Raw genomic sequence first — 25,119 nt, forward strand, 5'->3', positions numbered from 1 at the left:
GGAGCTAGGTACAACAGCCGAAGAACTTTTAACCAACACAAATCTGCCATGGCAAAGCAGAACAACAATGTGGACAGCAACCCTAAAAAAGGAACATCGTGTGAACGCAGACACACACACACAGGGAATTTCCATTTTACATTAAAAAATAGTTGCTAAGGAAGCTGACATGCTACTCCTCTAGGAAATACAAAAGGAAAAGGGGCTACAACAGTGACAGAAGGATGATGTTCACCTACGGAGGGTGCCGATAAAGCTAAAATAAAATAAAGGCAAAATAAGAAAGAAAGAACCGGTTCAATCAAGATAGACTTTGACATCAATACCATTGTCAATGAGAGACTGGACAACCGCTCTAATCTTTCCTTCAAACTTGTCCCTCTCCCTCGGAGTATAAGAAGCAGTGTACACATCAGCTTCTCTTGCTCTCTCTGATAAAATTCGCCCAACTGCCAAACAAGCGGGTATATCCGACCGGGACTTGAGCATTGCCTTGATGTCGTTAGAGTTGGTACCAGCAACTGCAACCTGCTTGCTTGTTACCCTGTGTGTGAGTGAGGCTGAGACAAAGCGCTTAGAAATGAAGACATCAAGTGTGAATGGTTCCATGTAAGCTATTGTACGCTGTTTGAATGAGACATGCTTGTCTGGATTCTTTGACTTCTTCCCCTTCTGGTAAGTGTATGGCCGGCTGTTGTCACCATCCAGATAATCCTCCACGCCAAAAAAGCTTCTTGGCACAAAAAGGGGCTGTTGACATGATGATTGTAGAATTCAAAATTAGACATTAATCACTTCTACCTGTGAATGGTAAAAAAGACTAAGCAATATAGTATATCTAAATTTTAAAATGAAAACCTCAAATTCTTTTATAATAGATTCTAGGAGTTTTTAACTCTGCAAGAGTTCCGATGTTTTTACAATATCATTTTGGCTTCGGCGATAAACGAACCCGAAATCACTGCTTATAGTTGTACCACCAAGTTTGTTGTAAAGCTATCAAAACAGGTCAAAACAATGAACAGCTCTTCCCAGGGAAATCGATGCCAACATAAAGAGCAATGGACCTATTTATTTTTCCAAAGACAAATCTACCAATGAGGTATGCTACAATACACCACATGTAACCCAAACAAGTCTTGGATGCCAATGTGGACAGCTTCTGTTTCTGAGTTATGGCCAATGAGCCAAACTGTATCATAAGCTTGATAATACAAACCATATCCAGCGAAGTATGCTCATATTTTTTAATCAGTGTTCGGGAAAAAAATTTACTGCTAACACTAGATTAAGCATATGATTATACAAACCACAATTAATACATTGTACGGAATACTGGGACACTTTGCCCGCCTTATCCCAAGGCAGGTAAGTCAGTTAATGGTTTTCAAGATAATGGAGACGTTGAACCAAACAAAACTGATCCAAATCACTCTCAAGCAATAAAAAGTGCAGAGCAAAGAAACTTAGGCTGTGTTCGTTTTGCATTTTTGGGTATTTTAGTTTTGGTAGTGGGTGGAAAGAGAAATAGAGTAATGATTGGAGAGATGAGTAATGAGTAGAGAGATAGTGAAAGATGACAAAGTAATAATTGAAAAAATAGGGTAATGATTGAAAAGAGAGAGTAACAATTAGAAAACAAAACAAAATTGAGTATTTTAGTTTTGATAGTGAGTGAAGAGAGAAATAGGGTAATGATTGGAGAGAGGAGTAATGAGTAGAGAGAGATGACAGAGTAATAATTGGAGAAATGAGTAGAGAGAGATGACAAAGTAATAATTGGAAAAATAGAGTAATGATTGGAAAGAGAGTAATGATTAGAAAACAAAACAAAAACAAAAACAAAATGTGAAACGAACAAGGCCGTAATCACTGCTTTTGCCTTGATATGTAGCAGAAGCAAGGGAGTTTCTACGAGGCTGAAAAAGTGAAAATTACATACATGTTTGGAATCCAAGCAGAAACTACCACTTCCTCATGAAGAAGATTTTGCTTAAGCTTAACAATCTGATATTACTTCAACCCTTTCCCCTCAACTCATGCGGGTCATCAGAAAAATCTGACCACTCAGTGAAATAGTTGATAGTGCCCAGGACATCCTATTCACAAACGGTCAAGACATTTTCCTAATCAGGTCGTTGCATTACCTACCCCGTCCAGGAAAAGTGAACCTTCATTTAACCTAAGCAAATGAGAATCCCACAACTTCTCATTGAGTCTCCGTCTAATGCATAAGGCAACAATAGCCCCAAAATCTGAACCAGATGTAACTATGTAAGCGACAATACGAGAATCTCTAAGCCTCCTAAGGCGTCAAAGCAAATCTATATCCCTTTCCCCATTGAAAACCAAAATAGATGCCTTCACCGCTTTCTTCCCACACCCTTAAACCCTAATGCAAAATACCCTCAAACATCAACTTATTTACTATCGACAAGAAAATATCCAAAGTGCACAAACGTCATCGAAACCAAACCTACTTTCTTCTTGCCCATATATTGTCCAAACAATTCCCGAGCAAACCTAAACTTGTCCGACAGGACCCTTATCTGACTTAGCCCACTTTGCTTGCGCTAACCGCTCGGTTTGCATACCAAAACCAAATTACAAAGTTCATGGAACTTTCAAGCTCACAATGATTTAGCTGTTGAATGCCCTTGCAACCCACCCTCCCATATCTATTTTTCCTCCACTAATCCTCATGACTTTCATAACCTATACAGGGTGGTTAATATGATTCCCATTTTCCCTCCAATGCGAAGAGCATCAATTTCGTCCTTGTGTCCATGTTAGTCCATCATAGTTCCCAGCAAAATCTCCATTGCACCAACCTCATCTCCTCACCAAAAAATTTGCTGGTCTTGAGGTTGTCGAGCACAATACAATAAGAAAGAAATGCTACGAAATTGCAATTTTAGTACGTCTCAAATAAACTGGACAGAAGTCACAGAACCAACAGTCCAAGACCGAAAAGGACTTGATATAGTTTAGGAATGGAAAAAGCTCATTAGAGAATGTTCACTGCCAGTTACCTGCCGGGGAAAAGAAGCAGCTAACACACAATTCAAAGTAAAATGACAAACTTTTTCCCCAAGACATAATGGAAGTAAATTAGTAATTGAAAGATTGCTACCGTAGTGTTAATGATCATCTTCTAGGAGTCAAAAAGTACAACATTATCCTCATACCGCAAACAATACTAGCATGGAAAGAAAAATTGTAAACCTAGTGCAGTACCCAAAAACCAAATTTAAGACTGTACCTGTCCACTGTGAAAACGACTGGTTTGTTCATAAAGGCAACGGCTAATTTTATCACCTCCAAGTGCACACAATCTGGGGTATAAAAGTTTTAACATTGTCCCACAAAGTAAACTCCTTCAAGAAACCAAACAACCCATCAGTTAGTGGCACAAAAATTAACCTCAAACTAGAAACTGTCTTCTACAATGTACCTCATGTATTCATGTCAACAGATGATTGAAAATTGGAGACTGCGTACTGCAATAAAAAAGATGTTCATATTATTTGGCAATCCAATAAAATAATAACAATTTACTGTAGCCAAATCTAAAACAAGATGAAGAAGGAAAGAGGGGGGAAACTGCAAGTGTTTTACAGTCCAAGGTCACAAATGAACGAATAAAGTCCTGCAAAGCCCCTCGGTTAGCATATGAAAGGCCTTCAGACGCAGGGAAAAAAATAGAAAAATTATAGGCAGGTCCTAATAAGCACCAAGATCAAGAACAAGTTCTTAGCAATTAAAGTGCATCTTTTACTTCATATAATCATATCTACCTTTTTATTTTCAATGGCGATTGTTAGACATGTCTAATGTCATACAATGGCATCAAATAGTCTATTGTGCCACATAATGTGGACTTATGGGGCTTCTAGTGAGGCGCAGAGCTAGGTTCCATCATTGTTGTGGTTGGGGGAGAAATGGCAAAAGGGTGAGACTCAAATAGCACTGGGGCTAATTGATAGGAGGTGATCCCATTTTTCTCATCTACGCTCAGGTAACCCGAGCCTTAGTAATAGGGAGCTTCTAACGTGGAGCCGCTTTCACCTTAGGAGCACACTCTTGAGCTCCCAACCGAGGAGCTTGCCAGGAGGCCACTCCTTACGAAGATAGGAGCTTTTGTACAATCCTTGTAAAATGCAAATAAAAACAGCAATTAATTAGTTTCATTGGTCTTTGATGAACTCAAATATCTAGCCCAAGTCCTGATATCATGAAGAAAAGAAAAAAAAAGTACATTGTAACATTAGCCCATTTATTACACTTATGCTAAACTAGGTACATATTTTTACTCCCTAAAAAGATTGTACTTTTAAAGTGTATTCTACGCTACATAATTTTCGTCATATATGAACACATTACTTTCACCCTCCCAAAGTTGGGAGCTTCTATATTCCCCCCCTCATGCCCCCACTTTGGATCCCACTCCCACTTCGTGCACCTAAGACCCGAGCTGACCCCTTTGATGCTAAATCAATCCAATGGACAATCAGGTTTTATTCCAATACAAAAGAGTAGTGCTTAAAACTGTATGCATTTAGTCTTTAAGAACTGCTCATTAGAAAAGGTTTGATTTGTTATCCACACCTCAATTGATGAAAAAGAAAATATGTACATTGACTTGATTAAATCTGCTATTGTGAAAGGAAAACCCCCGACAGTTTTGACCAAGTAAAACTCAACATCGACTGCTCTTTACTGGTAACTTCATGAACCATACCCAATTAAAAGAAATTTTTATGCTAATATGCAAATTAAACCTTCTTAGTCAATTTGCCGACGATTCAATCTTTCATCCTCTACTTCTAACTAAATGTCCGAAAATGTTTTCACATGCCCTCCCCATCGGTCAAAGCTTGCATGCTATGCCTAGTGCTTCGGCAATGGAGATGACTATGGGTTAGGAATAGTGTCACTCAAGCACTTATGGCTGCTACCCCCCCTAATTTATTTCCTGAGCCGTGCAATCAAAAAATAAATGGTCATGGGACTCTAACTGAAGTCGGCACAAACTGCATGCATCATCCACCCTCACACCCCAGATTTTAAGTCTATATGTAATACTTAATCAATATTGGACAGCAAGCCAAAAGATGAAGGACCATTTGGGGACATGAGAGCCATCCAAATAACCTTGTGCCACTTCTGGATTGGAGCCTTGTTCCCGAGAGCATTCCTTGCAGAATTTGCAGTATAAGAGCCACTAGAGTGGGGGAGCCACCTAACAGAGTCCTCCATGCTAGGCTCAGGAAATAAATTAGGGGGGTAGCAGCCATAATTGCTTGAGTGACACTATTCCTAACCCATAGTCATCTCCATTGCCGAAGCACTAGGCATAGCATGCAAGCTTTGACCGATGGGGAGGGCATGTGAAAACATTTTCGGACATTTAGTTAGAAGTAGAGGATGAAACTGTCTAGTACTGTTATATGTCATCTTTTGTCTATGTTATTTGGATAGATAATAAGAAAAAGAGATTTATTATGAGAGTGAATCGAAAATGAGGAAGATAAATGGAATATAACAACCCTATAGACCTTCTAAGAGTTTGTTTTGTACTTATAACTCTTTCGTACAAAAAGAACCATAAGTAGGCTTTACGAATCATCATCTCTTTGTAGTTGCAATAGAAGCAACTTACCTAATATTCCACGTTATTATCAAATCATCATTTAGAAGAAAATATTTATTGATTTAGGCCTAAATCTTTCATTTGTAGTATATATTGTTGTTACCCTAATCAATAAGCATAGGTTTCTATGCATTATAGAAATCATGACTGAAGCAGAGCGATTCACGATTCGATTCGATTCACGATTCGAAAAATGACCATTTCGATTCTCGATTCGATTCACGATTTGACAACTATGCCTACGCCAAGCACTCCTTGCTATTGCCTCTCATCCATACCTGAAAATGAAGGGTTGAGCTACACAAGCCCAGTAGGAAAATCCCTAACTAAACTTTATGTGCTTATAGGAGAAAGAGTGCCACGAAAATATTTTTAGTAAGGGCAAAATAAAATGCTTTAACTGAAAGTAGAACTTCCAATGCAATCCTTTAGAAATAAATAAATAAATAAACCTGGAATTCTTCTTCGCTCACACCAACACTCTCACCTACACGCGCGCACGCACCCACTTCTTTCTTGAGTAAACTTAGATTGTTATTACCGAAGTCAACATATTATCGCATTTTCATTTTGGTGACATAAAGACACTCCCGAATACTCTAGTCTACCTGTTCCCTTTCGTACCCCACTTTGTTGGCCACACTCGCATCTAAGTCAACACACTACACATAAGGAGGTGAAACATAATGTGCCCAAGAACATTTCAGACAAAACCTCGTTGTGTCCTCAAAGAACTCACACATTCATATAATTTAATCCTTTCAAACTTACGTTAAGTTTTACCGTGTCCTCCCTCGTACCCCCTTTAATTCTTTGTGCTTTTTTTTTTTTTGCTTCATCTCATCGTCAACACGTATGAGTTATCCATCTACACGCACATGCATACCGTTCAATCAAATCTCCAATTTATCATTATAAGTTTAAACTGTAATTCCAATGTAATTCTTCCACAATAGCTATTATCACATCTATGGCATCAAACATGTCTCCATACCAACAAATTTCTACACCAATCTCAATACATCAAGCCACTATAATTTAGGAAGTCTATAAGAAAAGAAGAAAGCAAGCATCGACACCTCAAACTATCCAAGACATCAACTCAAGTTAAATGTTCATAGTTTCTCACATGAATGCTTCATTCTTTCTAAATTCCACATTTTAAAGCAAAGTATCAATACTCACATTCCCATTTTAATATGATACTAAACAATAACAAGATTCTTCGTTTCCGCTTTGTTACGTGCTTTGATTTCATTTCCGGGCATTGGGGACCCTGTGCGTCCCACATTCATTCTGGCATCACACCTTACGGTGATCCGTAGCTTTCCTGTGCACTTCCGGGCATTAGGGACCCTGTGCAACCCATTTTCATTCTGGCATCACACCTTACGGTGTATCCGTGGCTTTCTTGTGCACTTCCGGGTATTAGGGACCCCGTGCGTTCCTTCCGGCATCACACCTTACGGCGGATCCGTGGCTTTCTTATTACCATCCAATTATCCGCCATGTCACTCATGTAGTGTCACATATTCTCATTAAATAAACAATTCCATTATCCAACATTTCTCTAATTCTCACACCAAGAAAAAACACGCTTACCAAACCCACCTATGGATACAACACATTACGAGGAAAAACTATTTATTTTTCTCCATGTATCAAATAGCATCAACGTCAAGTCATTTTCTCTCATATCAATGCACCAGCAGTACCTGTCCCTTGTATTTCACAAGTTCTCACGTATCCTTGTTTCAATATACATATATACATAGCAACCGTTACACTTCTCACTTTCTATTTCATCAACAAACTAATCGTTAGTCAAATAAAGTAACCCGATGTGTCAATCAATCCCATGAGAACTCAATCCCATAAAAGTAAGTCTATTCAATCAAAGTCTAAGCAGGCCATTCGTTTCACTACGCATAGTTTCATTTCACTCCTAAACTCTTCTCACTTACCTACAAGTTTTACCAAGCTTTCTGCCTTGTTCTCTTCTCTTCTCAAAAAGAATTTTTCAAAAAATTCCCTCTAGATTCCCCCTACTTCCACTATTTTTCTCTCTATCTCTCTTCACTTATTACCCCTACTATTTTTCAAAACACTTTTCAAAACACAATCCAAACACAGCATCATTTCTCAATAAGTTTTCCATCCGATTAGATCATTACATCACCATGCATCAAGTAAGCACTTTATAGTTCATTCTCATTTAACTAAGTCAAACTATAGAAAAGAAACATTTTAAACATACTCAATGTTACCCGTAACATCTAATTCCTTTCCTTTTTCTTTTTCTTTTTCAGAAAATTTCCAGCAAGGGTATCGATACCAGAGCAGTTTCAGTCCAGAAGAAAAAAAAAAGTATTGATACCATCTCCATAGGTATGGATGCCCACATGATTTTTCAGCACACAAATCCCAGGTTTCGACGACGGAAGATTAAACACAATAAACTATACCCAATCGACACATAGACATATAAAGAGAGAAGAGAAATCCCTACCTCAAGAGTTTTGAACAAAACCCTAAGATTCAAGCCAAGCCCTAAGTTGTTTTGGTTGAAACCCACCGAGAATGATCTCCTCCAAGCTTGAGCATATGACCTCTGACCTTAAATCGTTAAAACACCGTAGTTTAGGTCTGGCTTTACAAGGATTTTGAGTGGAGTGGAGGTTTCATGGGTGAGAGAGAGAACGGGAGAGAGAGAGGGAGTATACGGTGGTGAATCAACTTTAAAGGTTTATCATCTCCTCAACTCCTCAATTCCCACATGTTACAAGTTTATGCGCTAAGGCCCAAAACGGCACCAATTTATGACAGAATCAACTTTAAAGGTTCATCATCAGCAACAAACAAGTGGATCCCACAATATTTTGCACATTAATATTGATGTCGTAGTAAAATTTTAACACCACATCCACTTACACACCCATTCACACACCCACACTCACAATAAGTGTGGGGCCCACACACACTGAGTGTGTAGTGTGTGCGGGCTCCACCCTTATTGTGAATGTGGGTGTGTGAATGAATGTGTAAACGGGTGCAGTGGTAGAATGATTGAATATCATACACACACTTCAAGATTTATAAAGTGAAAGAAATATATTCCGGATCTCTACATAAGCCCTTTCTAGTTTCTAACTTGTGAAAAGACATGGTAAAGAAGGCAATTTTTTTAAAACCTTATTTCCATTGTTTGGTTTACATAGAGAAAGAGAAAGAGAAAGTTTCGAAAACTAGTTCAATTTTCTCTTAATTTTTCCTCAAATTTTTTTATTATTATTTTATTTCCTTTCCTTCCCCATTTCCATCCTCAAGTTCCAAAAAGAGCCTAGTAACCGGTATAGGAAACCTTCAAATTGTACAGAGAATAGTTACGATATGCTGATAAAAAAAAAATTACGATATAAATTACATCCAGCCTCAAGTTTCAAAAAATTTCTTCCCGTTGTTTGGTTTATAAATTATAGGAAATTGATATTCGCGCTCCACTTTTTATTGATGGCGCTCTACTTTGTTCATGAAGTTACTAGTAACTTCATTTTAAAATTGGAGCGTCATCAGTAAAAAGTGGAGCGCGAAAATCAATTTCCTAAATTATATATCCAAATATATACGAAGAGTAGTTACATATAAGACCTTCAAATTGTATTTGTTTGACAAATTAATCCCATATATTTGTACATTTTTCATTTTAAACCCTCACCTTTAAAATATAGGGTAACAATCGCAGATATCCCCTCAGTTAGTCAATATCACTTAACTACCCCATCTACCTGGTCTACCTTCAATTTTTCTCCAATTTTCTCTTAAATTTCCCTTCAATTTTTCTCGTTTATTATTTTATCTTCTTTTCCCTTTCCATCCTCAAGTTCCAAACAAAACCTAGTGATCAGTGCAGGAAGACATGTTTTCCCGCTCAAGTAGCCTTAATTTTGCATCGTCCCAATTTATACTTTTTTGCTCTGCATTACAACCCCATAACATATATTTTTTATTTTTCAGAGTCACTCATTTTAATGATAATTCAGATAGCATATTACACTATGATAAGTGCCAATCAGGGCTGGTTCTGAAAGTGAAGTCGGAGGTACGGTCACTTTAGGCCTCGAAAGTTAAGAAGAAAACAAGGCCCTCTTTCCATAACAGTCTTACTGATAATAAATATTAATAACGGCAAAGTTGAACGTATGAAATGCTATGGCTTAGTGGTTCGTGAGTGTTTCTTCTTCCTTCGGTGTCCAAGATTGATTCCACCGGTACTCATTTTGGGTAAAAGCTAATTTTTCATTTCTTTGGTTTTTTTTTTAACGGCATTTCTTTGTAGAAACTTGAAAATAATGCATGTAGAACACAATTCTTGTAACAAATGTAGTGTGTAGATGTGCTCGAAGTCTTAGAATTCAATTTTTTGGAACACCATGATCATATACCATTATTATTTTTTCACTAATATCATGAATAATTTTTTTTGGTCAAAGTTTTTTTTATGTTTCATGTACCTTTATTTTCCTTTTAACTTTTCATGTTAAATAAAAACAAAACACTTTTGATTATGAAGAACCACATTAATTAATTTGTACTTCAACAAACTTCGATCAACAATGTTTAGACTAGGATAATAATTTCATTGTTAATGATAGTATTCTTATAATTAAATTAAATAAACATGATTGGTTAGAGACAACATAGGGTATGAGTGATACTTCGTTGTATTTGATTTATTTTTTTAATAGTATTATATTATTAAAGCTTAGGTTCGTTTTTAATTTTATTATGAATCTTAAATATCATGTTTCATCTATTTATAATTTTCTAACAACTCTTTTTTCAAGAAATGTTAGGGCCCACTTCAAAATTTTGCTTTAAGCCCCGAAATTGTCAGTGCCGGCCCTAGGGCCAGTCTCTATTGTATCAAAATTTGTAGTAGACAAACAAATTTGAAGAGAAGTCCAAACTAGTCTATAAACTATGAGACAAGTAATTCTGTTTTTAGGTTCTGACATTCCAATCCCCTAAATTTTACTTTATTCTATCTTAAGCCAAAACTATTTTTCTCCATGCGCACCCACTCAATTCCCTTATTTAAAAACCAAAAAACTGGTTATAAACAAAAGAGGATTACTTGGCTTTAAAAAAAACCCACATATATTGTAGAGACTTGTAATTTCAGAAAAATATTTAAAGGTTTAATAGATATTGAAAATTGAGGAAAATGTGATTTTCGTTAAGCTTATATGAAATTGGGGTTAATGAGAGATTTGTTGAATTTATTTGATTTGGGGCCAATGTGTTAGAATTGTAATGTTGAGTGAGTGTGAGTGTAATTTTGATTGGGTGCTAGTATATATAGGTGGGTGGGTGTGTATAAGATCAAAAATCCCCCATCTCACTCTCTCTCATCTCTCTCTCTCTCTCTCTTCGGCTCTCACTCTCTCCCTTGCTCTCCCACCGAAAAACACCACCAAAGCTCGAAACCGAAAGAACTCAACCCTCTCTCCACCTTCCTCACGTGCCATTGAGTTCATAGCTTGTCCGGTTTGGTTCCGAGAGAAGTATCTTGAATCTTGATAATGATTCTTCTTTTAGAATATTGAAGGAAGCTGGCACATGGAATTTTGGTGGTGGATCCATGATTCTTAAACATTGGCAAGCTTGTATGAATTTCGAAAGGAACAGTTAACTATGATTCCTATTTCGGGTCAATTCTATATCACTCATTGCAGCTGTGGAATGTACAGGGGTTGGGTTACACAGCAAGTGTTGTGGGTAAACCTCTCCATGCAGATGATATGACTGAATCTTGGAAAAGACTCAGCTATCTAGGATTTGTATTGAAGTTGGGGTCGAAGATTTCTTACCTCAATCTGTTGATGTTCACTTTGCTAATGGGACTAGTATGCTGATCCCTGTCAAGTATCAATGCAAGCCACTGTCTTGTCTTGCAAGGTTTTTGGTCATGGTTGTATTCAAGATGCTGAGAATGAGAGGGTCCCAACCCAAGGATTGGCGATAAGGTTTGGGTGTCACAAAGTGTAGATGTTTTACCTCAGAATTCTGGAAATGCTGCAGAGTTTGAGATGGTCCAATGTACTAACACGGGTTTTGAGATTGATCGGCCCTCTGCTGATGGCCAGAAAGTTTTTCAATCCTTGACTCAAAACCCAATGCTGAATCCTACTTAGCACAATATGGAGGTACTTATGGCAAAAGACTACTGCTGATACAGTGAGTGCTCAGGTTGTGCCTCAACCACTGGATGAAGCTGGGGGGTTACTTAGGTGATCTATAACAGTACAAGCATGGGTTCTAGGCCTGTTGCTAGGATGAATGAATGGTATTCCTCAGAAGGCAAACAGTCAGAAAGTAGGTTCAAAGCCTTGAGGAATGGATGATAAAAAAAAAAAAAAAAAAGGCCGTAAGGAATGCAGATTTTATGCAGTTTGATCTTGTTGCTACCTTGGGATTGGATGAAATGCGGGATATTGAGGATGACGTTAATTTCCATTTCGGTGATAGGGGCCAGCTTAAGAATGCTGGGATTCCCTCTCTAGCTAAAGTTTCAGTTCCTACCACTGGTGGAGCTGAGAATAAAAGTGCCAAAGTTCCTTCAAAATAAGGGGGGAGGGGGGGAAGTCTAAGAAAAGATTGGAATTACACTGCAGGACTGGTGCGGGCCTTAATGACCCCAATTAACAGCTCAAGGTGAGGAAACTCATCACGGGTAATAAGTCGACCATTATGGGTTTTGTTGGAAAAAAATAGATTGGATAATCTGATGTCAATAGCTATTAACTATCTCCCTTAGTATTGGTCTTATATGCATAGCATTGGCTCTGGGGTGGTCGCTAGGGCTCTTTTCCTGAGGAGTTTTCAGTTAATTTGATTGGTTCTGACCTGCAACACATTTGGGGTAGAACACCTGCAATCAGAAAGGAAATTGTGTTTCTATGGTCTATGGTATGAAATAAACACATTGATAAGAGGATCTTCATGGAGGCAGTTCTTTGGATTTTCCAGTGCATTAAGGGATGAACCTTGAATACTTCAGGGATTTTAACTCAGTAAGGAGAGTTAATGAATAGCTGGATGGTTGTGCTTTTGACCTCCAAGCTGCGGCTAGTTTAACTCCATCATAGATATTCGGCTTGATGTCATGAATGCCAAAGGCTTTTGGTTTACTTGGTCATGTAAGAATGGCGGAATGGGTGACAAGAAGAGAGAATTGATACAGCCGTGGTGAACGATAAATGCGGCAAGAGGAATTCACTGGATTTGAGGCTTAGTTTGCTGCTCCAGTTGTTTCAGATCACTGCCCCCTAATGGTTGCTGTCGCTAAGGGGGTTAAAAGGAGATTGCCTTAATTTTCAATTTGTGGATGTTCCGTAACAGATTACAGATATTCTAGACTAATCGGGGATGAAGCCAGGATTTTAACTTAGTAGCGGCGAATATGGAAACATAAAAGAAAAATAGGAAGAACTACAAATGAAAATTTATTGACTTAAAAATTAAAATAAAATCTATGCAATAATGTAATTTCTGATATGCACGCAAAGTACCAACAAAAGGGTAAATTTTTACCCAATCTCTCTTTTAAAGTGAGGCATCTTAAATTGCATTCGACGCTCTTTCATGTCGTTAAAAGCATCAATGATAGCATTAACATCAACACCTCCAGCAATATCTTTCTCAATGTACTGGATCAAGAAACTATAAAAAATTCATCTTGTGCAATTAAAATGATAAATTGTGGACTTTCTTATTTTGTTCAAAACTTGACACAAATCTGAAATGGTAACCAGATTTTCAAACTCAATATACTTAGAAACATAGAACTTATAATTTATAATTGAGATTTCAAATGCAATTTTCTTGCTATGTTACTTCAAATGGAAGGAGAGAAATCAGAAAATTTTCTATCATGCGATTAAAGACTCCAAGACTCTAAACAGCAATATTGACGTTGCCATTTGAGATAGGATGAGTTCTTGGAGAATTGAAAGGGTGCCACCAGAGAATTAGGAGGCATGCAGCGAACGGTGATTGTGTAATGTGTACAAACATTTTGCAGAAGGCTAAGCGCTTAGGCAGGAGTTGAGTTCGTTTTCGGTTTGTTTTTAGTTTCTTTGCTGTAGGTGAAGGGGTATGCCCCTTGTGTTCTCTTGGAGCCTTGTGATTTTGTAAGTTAAATTACTTTAAAAAAAGTAAAGTGCCCTTATGGCACAAACTAAAAAAAATAGATTTTCCTCCAAATAGCCTCAAAAGCCTAGCCCTCTCAAAACCTAATCCTAATAGCATGTTAAAGCATACTCAAAAGAATTGACTATAAGTGGAGAGGCCACTTAGAATCATTTACCACTTCTATTTTCATTTGGCAGGTGATAATTCACTAGTGTAAAATGAGTTGTTAACGTGGAGTTGATACATCCCTATAAAATACAGAGCATCATAAGCAAATTAGGACTCATTGGTGACCCCTAACACCCTATATAGCCAATGTTCTAAAAGTCACTAGTCGGGCGGTCGGCCACCTTCGAGCGATTAATTGGTGCATATTAATTAGTAATCGGCAATTAAGTGTTAATCAGACCTAATCGGATAGGCCCCGTCGGTGATCACCGATTAATTCCTTGTTTTAGAACACTATATATAGCACAAACACGAATACATGTGCTGTTATATCCTCCACCGTCCATGTGGGTATGTCGGACTTATAGAAGAATCCATCTAACATTGCTCATAATGAAAATTTTAAACCTAAACCCACATGGGCCAAGTGAATGCATCGAATGAAAGTCACGCGAGTCGTTTCTTCTATTGCTCATAATGAAAATCTTAAACCTAGGGAAGCCCACATGGGTCTTGTCTTCTTTTCTTCTATTGCTACCTGATTAAAAAAAAAATCCTTCCGTACATCGGAATTTCAGAGTTCCAGAGTTCAAACTAGAAACATAGAACAACAGATACATAAGAACAAAATTACACCCTTAGATGGCCAAAATACAGCATATCTTCAAGCACAAAGTGTCTCATCCTATGTAGCACGGACATGGAAAATTCTATGAAAATCGGGACATGCACACGGCAGGGGATACAGCAACAAATACATGTATACATCATTTTACTGAGCACTACCAAACTTTAAGAAAATGTGGACATGCTACCTGATACATCCACTCTCACACTATGTTAGCACCGCCACGGATACGAACACGGAAATTCTAAAAAAAATTGGGACATGGAGACCGGAGAAACAGCAAAAACTGTATGTTTATATCAATGTGCCGAGCCGTATATATACGTGTCCTACGTATATGCTCGTAGATATTAAGAGAGAGGTATACCTATGTCTCTAAAGTCGAACAGATACATATATATACAAGAGAGAGAGAGAGAGAGATACCTCGATGAAAAAGGCAGAGGTCGATTGGAAGGGAGAGAAGGCGGCGGAGGTAGATCGATCGAGAGAGAGACGAAAGCAAAGATAGGTCGGTGAAACTGAGCGACCGATTAGATACTAGGCTTTCGGATATCGTATTTAACGTTGGGCAGTGAAACTCCCTTTCTCGTCGTTATTAATGTGAATTTACTATTTTAGCTTTCATTTTTTTCCACACTGGGGGGGGGTGTAATAATAGCAAGTTCACGTGAATAAAGCAAAAAAAAAAAAAGGGTTACAAATGGTAAAAGAAGGAATGCTAACTAGCCTTTACTTATCTTCTCCTCTTGGATCTCATCTTGAGAAACATGCTCCCATTTTAACCGTAAGGACTATGGTTATGCGTCATACTGCTCCCCTTGTCCTAACCGGGAGCCCAGATGAAACTGTCTAAATTATTTACTTAGTCGGAGTCATCAACTGCCTCACAAGGATGAATTTTTCAGGAAATTAACTGTAACCACTAGCCCACAAAGAACTAATCGTAACCTCGGGAGTACATACTATAATATAACACCACATTTTATCTCTTATTCATAAAGAACAATCACGCAATGTCATACCCTAAGGTTTTCAACCAACAATCAACTCTTATACCCTGGCTTTATTTCTCCAAATTGGACTTTGTGGATAACCTCCAACAGGTTTGGATTCCACTGGATAACCCCTAAGAATCCCATTAAAACATCATTCATTTGGCTAACCACTCTTCACATCAATAAAACTCTGTAGAATAACCTCCTCAGATCCCATCACATCATCTCTCATTTTTTTTTATTTCCTTCAACTTAATAATCGTCTATGTGTGATCTCTACTCCAAACTAACTCATGAACTTAAAGTCCGATCTAGCACATACAACATGATTCATCAATAACAACATAACTAATAAAAATGATACATTTCAATGAGTATCAAGTATAACAATTAATAATTTAGCAAGCAAGTAAACACACATAATGTTTTATGATTTTGGCTGAGGACTCTTTAGGTTGTTAAGTTCTGTTGACCAAGTAAATATGTTCTTTCTATAAATTTCTAAAGCTTCATTTGCTTTATTTCACTAAGTAAACTAGTAATTAAGATAATTAAGTTTCATTACATTTTTAACGTACTATGTGCTTTAAAATATCGTTTGTATAAAAAGGTGTTGTAATGACCCGGATTTTTGACCCAATTTTTTTTAATACAAATTTATATTGTTAAATTCTTAATTCAATAATTAATTAGATTGAATAATTAAAATATATTATTATGTGTACAATTGATATTATTTGCACTATTGTATAAGATATGTATTTAAATTTTAGATATACAGGAAATCAGGGATTTATATTCATCTCTTATCTTTCCTATCTAAACCCTAGGTAGAACTTTAATCAAACTAACTCTCTACTTCTCTCTCTCTCATCCTATACATACACGCGTCCAGATACATTCTCACCATGTACATACATGCGTCCACATATATTTGAATTGAAAACCCCCCCAAATGTGGCACTTGTCCCCTATCCTTTTATCATTATCAGTATCCATCTCCTTCACTCTCCCTCCCCATTCCACCACTTCTACACTTATCCTCTCACATTCTTACTACCTTATTCTCTCTCATTATACATACCCACATAAATCCGAAAATTGAACACCAGCATATTATTTCACTCCCAATTCTATTGTTGAGTCTAGAATAGAGAGAGAGAGAGAGGGGGAGAGAGAGAGTTGTGGCCGTAGGTGTGTGCACACCGTGAGTTTCATGGGCACACCGCCGCTGCAGGTCCTGTCGAAGTGCCACAGGATGCTGCCTCGAGATTTCAAAACCACCACGGCAATCTACAGACACCGTACAACACTTATTCGGACTTAGAATCGCGTTTGAGGTAGTTTTCCGGAAATCCAAAACTTTAATTTGCATTTTAATGGAGTTAAGACTTAGATTTAAAATTTATTAAAGATGATGACCTGCTGTTAAATTGTTAATTTATTTTTAGTCCTATTTATATTTATATTAAAATTCAGTCCGATTGTGCTGGAATGATTAGTGTTATACCCTGTGAAAATTTATGATCGTTTAACAAGTGTTGGTGGTGAAATTATTATTGATGATGCATTGCTGATTTGTATTTGAGTGGACGTTTACGTGTTTAATAAATTATTGGGGTAGATAAATATTTATGAAATATTAACAAGAATATTTTATTAGTAAAAATTTATTTAGATTGTAAACAAAAAATATTTTAGATTATATATTAGCTAATCTTTAACTCTAATAAATATTGACTAGAATAGCCTCTCATAATTTTGTTGTTATAAAAATCTCATATTAATATTTAATATAGTTAGTAAATACTAAATTTAGCAATAACTATTTTTCAATAAAAAATTAGTTTGTAAAATTTATGAATAATATGAGAGTTAAAGATAATGTTTAAATAGTAGAAATATTTTATAAAATTTCTAGACGAGAGAAATAGACTTAATTTTAAGTGTAATAATTAATTGCTTGACTGAATATTATTTTGTTACTCGCATGATTAATTCTATGGCAGAATAAATTTTATCGCATGGTTATGTGTTGTTAGCATGTTAATACTTTTAGTTGAAATGTTGAACCGTGTGGTATTTTGTTGTGGCTGTAGATTGGACAAATAGGTTCCCGGGGTGGTTACGAGTAGTAAATCATATAGACGATGATAAGTAAATGGAAAATGGTAAAGTGTTGAAAGTGTGAGTATTGTGAATTGAGCCATGGCGATGGCAAAGGTAACTTATGGGGCCCTGTGTTGAAATAGGTTACCTGTGGGGCCCAGTGTTGTGACACTAACGTATGATACGTCATGGGAAGTTTCTTTTCGAGGAAGAGAATGGCACAACAAGAAAATTCACCATTCCCGACTAACCATTTAGTCGGCAAATGTGAGATTTTTAGTCAGCGAAAGGATTTCCCGACTAAATAATTTAGTTGGCAGTTTGGTCGACGGAAGAGAGTCGGCAAATAATATTTAGTCGGCTAAAGTTTGCTTTTTTATCGACCATCGTGTTTAGTCGGAAATTAAAATTTAGTCGGTAAATGTTCAGACTATCACCAACTAAACTTTAGTCGGGGTTACATTTGCCGACTAAAAAATATTTAGTCGGCTAAAGTTTTGCTTTTTTATCGACCATCGTGTTTAGTCGGAAATTAAAATTTAGTCGGTAAATGTTCATACTATCACCAACTAAACTTCAGTCGGGGAGTGTTAACACTCATCAGCGACTAATTGTTTAGTCGGCAATAACAGATTTTTTTTTTTTTAAAAAATGGGAAATAACATTCAGCGACTAATTTTTTTAGTCGGCAATAATAGATTTTTTTTAAAAAAAAATTGGAAAATAACAATCAGAGACTAATTTTTTAGTCGGCAATAAAAGCTATTTATTTTTTAAAAAAAAAACTGGGAAATAATACACCTTGGTAACCAATTCTAAAAGCTGAAATCCCAAAAACTGCTACAATCCTTTTCCCATTTTCATTCCTTGTAAATTGAAGCCAACGATCATTACATCCACATTTGCCAACGTGCTGTAATTAATAGGAAACTAAAAATTCCAATAAATAGAATTGTCCACCAATTATTTAGTAAACAAATTATATCCAAATCCCTAGAGCGCAAAATAATGACACGTCGAACGACAACAAGGGAAAAAACCAAAAATCGAAGCAACAGTATACTAACCATGTAATATTAAACAAAATGTATCCAAACAAAAAGTTCAACTCGCTGCACGTAGAATCCACAACCAAAATCTAATATTGATCTTCATAGTCCGTAACCCAAAGCAGAACCGTGGGATACTCCACTAAAATGACAATTTGTGAAAAAAACAAACAAACCACCATCTATTATGCAATATGATCTTGTGCACTACCAAAATCAAATGCAGTCGGTCTTCTACTATATTACAATATAGGATGTAGCAGGAATAGATGTAGCAAGAATATTGATTGAGATACTAACCTGATCAAAACTTGAAGATGGAGCAGTCTTAATTGCTGTATCCAGGGCAGGGAGGGGTACTTTGCTGAAAAGTGCTTAAGTTGTATAGTTTTGAGCTATTGCAGGTAGAAGCTGCACTGTAACGAGGTGGGGGGAGAGGGACCCTTATTGAAGCATTCCCCATCCCTCAACTGTTAAAGAAACAAAAAAAAAAAAACATATTTGTTTTAGTAACTGGAGGTTAAAGTCTTGGTCCAAAATACTTGTGGTATAAGAGTTAATTTTTTACCTAAACTACTGAATTTCAGCAAAATGCAGACATGGACACTTGCTGTATTGTCAATATTCAAATGGACAAACTAGTGGGAACCTTAAAATTGACAAAGGCTGGATCGGGGATGTTATCATCAAACTCCCTCATCGTGTCCCAAGGGCCACCTCCTACGCCTACTAAGAAAACAACAAGGGGTACTACGATGAAGCAGCATAAAAGTACGTGTTCCAAAACAAAAAAGATAGAAAGAGAAAGGTCAACCTAAGTCTCGAGTTATGAAAAGGTTGACCTTGCTTTTATCAAAGCATCGATAGTCTTCTCTTCCTGCGGACTGACTTGACCATGCGCATTATCAACACTTCTTGTCACCTAATAGCAATGGAAAATCAATGAAGTACTTGACAATGGGCTCCCAATCCTTTATGCTAAATACTAAGTCGCTTCTCAAGTAGTCCTAGGAATTTTCATGTAGTTTCAAATGAGTTTATTTTGCCCTCTATTCTTTAAGCAAATACAGAGCTCATTGACTGCTCCTACCCCCATCATAGCCTCTTAAAACTAAATGACTGTTCCTACCTCCATTCTTCGAAAAATCAGGATATAGCAGGTTGAATCATACCATTTTTTAACTAAATGGCTGTTCCTACCTCCATCCTAACCTCTAAGCAATGGAGCTATGTAATTAAAATACAACTACCAATAGTCTATCAGTAGTTAACCAACCTATTTCTGAAGAAATGTTAATTCCACTTTGTAGTGCGTTACTGTAGCTTGGGCCCTTGACTACATCTGATAAATATTGAGCCGAACAACTTTACGAGTGACAATATCTTATCTCAAAATTCACGAGTAAATAGCCAAATGAATAAGAAAGGCCGTATGGCAAAACCGCATAATATTCAACCAAATGACAGTATGACTCAAGATCCCTCGACAAACATAGCTAGTTCAATCCACAAAAGATGAAGGGGATGAAACAAACACATGATGAGGTGAAAGAACCTAATAGCTTTATTTATTGATCCTATGTGATTTACTGTATAACATGCACTTTTTTTTTTATTAATTTGCTATGAAATTCCAAAGCTTGTGTCTAGTCATATCATAACAGAAGACAGAACAGGACAAGTACATTGCAATGATGAACCAATTACAGAACAAGTGAACAACCAGAATTCAGATCAAATAGGAGTTTCCTACCGGAAGGACTGGAGGAAAAAGCATTTAACCATTGCATTTCAAAAGTGAAAACAAACTAAACAAATTGCAATTGCAAACATTATAATTCAACTTCAGTACTTCACCAATTTAAAGCAGTATAATTTCAACTACAACAAGGTCTAGCTACAAAACCCATATCAATTTCCATCAGTTGAGAGAAGTAACAAATCCATTTTCTGTTAACGAGGTGCCTTCTTTCCATCCAATGCGCTATGCATTCCCTTTCGGCAGATCCGAGCATCAATCAATATAGTAAGGAAATGTAGTGAGCCTTGAAAAGGCTCCAAACTCCTAATCCTGAATTTCTAGAATTTTTACTTTTTTAATTGGTCAAAAGGAGAAGATTTCTGGTGGGAGGGGAACGTGGGGGTTGAGAGAGAGACAGAGAGAGAGAGAGAGAGATTTTCTGGTGGGAGGGGATCGTGGGGGGTTTTGAGTATGTGTGAGGGAGAGAGAGCGTGCGTGTGGCAACGTGGGAGTTGGCTGCCTCGGTGGGGAGTTGGCTAAGAGTGGGGAAACGAGTGCAATTCTCTCTCTCTCCCCAATTCGATTAATGGGTTTTCCCAATCTTTCTCTGATACTCTTCTCTTTCTCTCAATGGCCATTGGCCAAAATAATGGCTAAGCTAAAAGTAACTACTCCAATTTGAAGCCCTTTTTCGATGCTTAAAGTGTTGTTCTAAAAAAAATTTGCCTCAACCCAAAAAATAAAAGAGGTATGCTTCTTAGTTCTTACCTAATTTTTTAATTTTCCTGTCTATTTAGTATAGTAATCTGTTTCAACTCCAACCTAAAAAACAGTGTGTAACTCTGGCTGTTGGTTTTTAAGTCCCAAATAGTTGAATGTTCAAAATTAGTACCCATTTCTAGAAAAACCATTTCGTAACCCTAACACACATAAACAGAGTGTAACCTCGTACTACAATTTTTCGATTTCTCCTGTATGATTAGTCTTAGAAAAAGAAAAAAAAGACCAAAACCTAACACAGACATTACTAAACATACAAAATACAAATTGTACTTAAAAATTATTACCCACCTCTAAAACAGTTTACTGTCAACAAGCAATAGCCTCGGTTGCAATTGGCAGTAGCAAGAAGGAATTAACATGTGGTCAACAAACAGGAAAACGAAAATAGTAGCATGAATTAACATGTTTTCACATCAAAACCACAAGTACTTGCAGTAAAACGGGACAAAGCCGACGATCGTGAATGAAAACGAGCCAAGGTTGTAAATACTCACCGTTTGAGAGTTGTGTGTCACCGGAAACGAAGAGAGACAGTTGTAGATCTAGGGTTTGAGTCGTTTGAGTTGCTGAACGGCAGCAGCAACGGAACGGAAATAGCAGTCGTTGAACGATCACCGACTCACCGCCGGAAATGGAAACGGAAACGGCAACGGCAAAGGCAGTCACCACCGGTCAGTGGTCACCGACTACGGCTTCACTGTTTGAGAGTTAAGAGGGAGAGAGAAAGACGTTGAGAGAGAGAGAGAGAGAGAGAGAGAGAGAGAGAGCCGCAAGAGAGAGAGAGCCGAGAGTGAGAAGAATTGTGTGGGGACACTATCCCATGTCAGGGTAGAAATAGATTTTTTTCACACACGTGTGCATGTATGGAATTTAAACTAATAATTAAATCTAACACATAATCGATCTACTAATAAATTCATAATAACAATGTGAATTTTTATTTGAAAAAGTTAGTATAAAAATTAGAATCGTTACCCAAAAATAGAGGGAGAAGGGAGATCTAACTCTGAACTTTCACACGAAAGAGAGATAATCTCAATCCAAATCCACAAGACGAAAGAAAGAGAAGAGAGATCAAGTCCAAAAATAGTAGGGCGGACTGAAAGGAGAGGGGAAGGAATGAAGAGAAAAGAGGGTGGACCCAACTTCTCAGACCCTCTCACTTAGAACTCTCTCAACTCTCATGCATCACAGTGTTTATTACTCTACTAATTGCAGGTGAGAGACGGATTCACGAATTCATCCTACTCAAGGCAAAAATTTACTCCTTTGTTTACCGCCCCTTTGGATGAAGTAATTTTATTATATAAGAAAAGAAAGAGTTGGTTGTAGTTTCTAGCCAAATCACTCATTTGGATTGAGTGTTTTGGTGAAAAATAGAAATAAAAGTAAAAAAAGTAAAAGAGTAAAAAAATTTGATTGGCTTCTCCTCTTTCTCATCCAATGTAACTTTGTGAGAAAAGACTCCTCTTTCATATCGCACATTTTCTCACAGTCCAAAGAGATAGTTATCGTTGAAGTTGTATCAAGCGTTTCAAGGCAAACATTTCAATTAATAGGGGCAAGTACTAACAAATGCAAGCCTATTTAATTTTTTTTAATCGGCCACCCCTATTTAATTAGCAATGCTGCATTCGCACCTCTAAAACGAAACTCCGACACAACCACATCTGAAACATTTAGATGCACATAGATTTACATACATGTAACGGTTCCGAACACAGTGCTATTCGGAGTTGTGTTTTAAATGTATATTCCTCTACTTTTTGCTATTTGATTAGCCGCATATGTTGTTTAATATCTAGTATATCATCCTCTAGCTTTTCCTGAATCTCAATTCCATCCCCTCTAATTCTCATCTGACCGGTTTGAACCTTGAACTTTGTTTTTCTTCTCTAATTAGTCCAATCCCTATCAATGGTTAAAAATTGAACAGTTCAAGACCGAAAAGGACTTGATATAGTTTAGGAATGGAAAAAGCTCATTAGAGAATGTTCACTGCCAGTTACCTGCCGGGGAAAAGAAGCAGCTAACACACAATTCAAAGTAAAATGACAAACTTTTTCCCCAAGACATAATGGAAGTAAATTAGTAATTGAAAGATTGCTACCGTAGTGTTATTGATCATCTTCCAGGAGTCAAAAAGTACAACATTATCCTCATATCGCAAACAATACTAGCATGGAAAGAAAAATTGTAAACCTAGTGCAGTACCCAAAAACCAAATTTAAGACTGTACCTGTCCACTGTGAAAACGACTGGTTTGTTCATAAAGGCAACGGCTAATTTTATCACCTCCAAGTGCACACAATCTGGGGTATAAAAGTTTTAACATTGTCCCACAAAGCAAACTCCTTCAAGAAACCAAACAACCCATCAGTTAGTGGTACAAAAATTAACCTCAAACTAGAAACTGTCTTCTACAATGTACCTCATGTATTCATGTCAACAGATGATTGAAAATTGGAGATTGCGTACTGCAATAAAAAAGATGTTCATATTATTTGGCAATCCAATAAAATAATAACAATTTACTGTAGCCAAATCTAAAACAAGATGAAGAAGGAAAGAGGGGGGAAACTGCAAGTGTTTTACAGTCCAAGGTCACAAATGAACGAATAAAGTCCTACAAAGCCCCTCGGTTAGCATATGAAAGGCCTTCAGACGCAGGGAAAAAAATAGAAAAATTATAGGCAGGTCTTAATAAGCACCAAGATCAAGAACAAGTTCTTAGCAATTAAAGTGCATCTTTTACTTCATATAATCATATCTACCTTTTTATTTTCAATGGCGATTGTTAGACATGTCTAATGTCATACAATGGCATCAAATAGTCTATTGTGCCACATAATGTGGACTTATGGGGCTTCTAGTGAGGCGCAGAGCTAGGTTCCATCATTGTTGTGGTTGGGGGAGAAATGGGAAAAGGGTGAGACTCAAATAGCACTGGGGCTAATTGATAGGAGGTGATCCCATTTTTCTCATCTACGCTCAGGTAACCCGAGCCTTAGTAATAGGGAGCTTCTAAAGTGGAGCCGCTTTCACCTTAAGAGCACACTCCTGAGCTCCCAACCAAGGAGCTTGACGGGAGGCCACTCCTTACGAAGATAGGAGCTTTTGTACAATCCTTGTAAAATGCAAATAAAAACAGCAATTAATTAGTTTCATTGGTCTTTGATGAACTCAAATATCTAGCCCAAGTCCTGATATCATGAAGAAAAGAAAAAAAAATTACATTGCAACACTAGCCCATTTATTACACTTATGCTACACTAGGTACATATTTTTACTCCCTAAAAAGATTGTACTTTTAAAGTGTATTCTACGCTACATAATTTTCGTCATATATGAACACGTTACTTTCACCCTCCCAAAGTTGGGAGCTTCTATATTCCCCCCCTCATGCCCCGACTTTGGATCCCACTCCCACTTCGTGCAACTAAGACCCGAGCTGACCCCTTTGATGCTAAATCAATCCAATGGACAATCAGGTTTTATTCCAATACAAAAGAGTAGTGCTTAAAACTGTATGCATTTAGTCTTTAAGAACTGCTCATTAGAAAAGGTTTGATTTGTTATCCACACCTCAATTGATGAAAAAGAAAATATGTACATTGACTTGATTAAATCTGCTATTGTGAAAGGAAAACCCCCGACAGTTTTGACCAAGTAAACTCAACATCGACTGCTCTTTACTGGTAACTTCATGAACCATACCCAATTAAAAGAAATTTTTATGCTAATATGCAAATTAAACCTTCTTAGTCAATTTGCCGATGATTCAATCTTTCATCCTC

At 37.1% G+C, this 25,119-nt stretch overlaps 1 protein-coding gene and 1 long non-coding RNA gene across 8 annotated transcripts; both read right to left on the bottom strand.

The window, feature by feature from the left end:
* Positions 1-119: 119 nt before the first annotated feature.
* Positions 120-22,128, bottom strand: LOC131317828 (uncharacterized). 7 transcript variants are annotated; one of them, XM_058347496.1, is made up of 7 exons: positions 21,817-22,128; positions 19,641-19,720; positions 19,367-19,524; positions 19,099-19,268; positions 3,455-3,500; positions 3,263-3,377; positions 120-750 (listed from the first exon to the last, which is right to left on the bottom strand). In XM_058347496.1, exons 5-7 carry the CDS (start codon positions 3,457-3,459, stop codon positions 298-300), a joined length of 573 nt encoding a protein of 190 aa, XP_058203479.1. In that variant the 5' UTR covers positions 3,460-3,500; positions 19,099-19,268; positions 19,367-19,524; positions 19,641-19,720; positions 21,817-22,128; the 3' UTR covers positions 120-297. The 7 variants fall into 7 exon arrangements, with proteins under 7 accessions (XP_058203479.1, XP_058203476.1, XP_058203480.1 ...); XM_058347493.1 differs by having other exon boundaries at positions 19,099-19,524; positions 21,817-22,126; XM_058347497.1 differs by lacking the exons at positions 19,367-19,524; positions 19,641-19,720.
* A 1,147-nt stretch (positions 22,129-23,275) lies between these two features.
* On the bottom strand, positions 23,276-24,969 carry LOC131317830 (uncharacterized). The gene is made up of 3 exons (XR_009197415.1): positions 24,097-24,969; positions 23,754-23,799; positions 23,276-23,676 (listed from the first exon to the last, which is right to left on the bottom strand). It is a non-coding gene; the product is annotated as an uncharacterized LOC131317830 (long non-coding RNA).
* Positions 24,970-25,119: the final 150 nt, after the last annotated feature.

This window comes from Rhododendron vialii, chromosome 2a, assembly GCF_030253575.1.
Source record: "Rhododendron vialii isolate Sample 1 chromosome 2a, ASM3025357v1".
Lineage (NCBI taxonomy): Eukaryota > Viridiplantae > Streptophyta > Magnoliopsida > Ericales > Ericaceae > Rhododendron > Rhododendron vialii.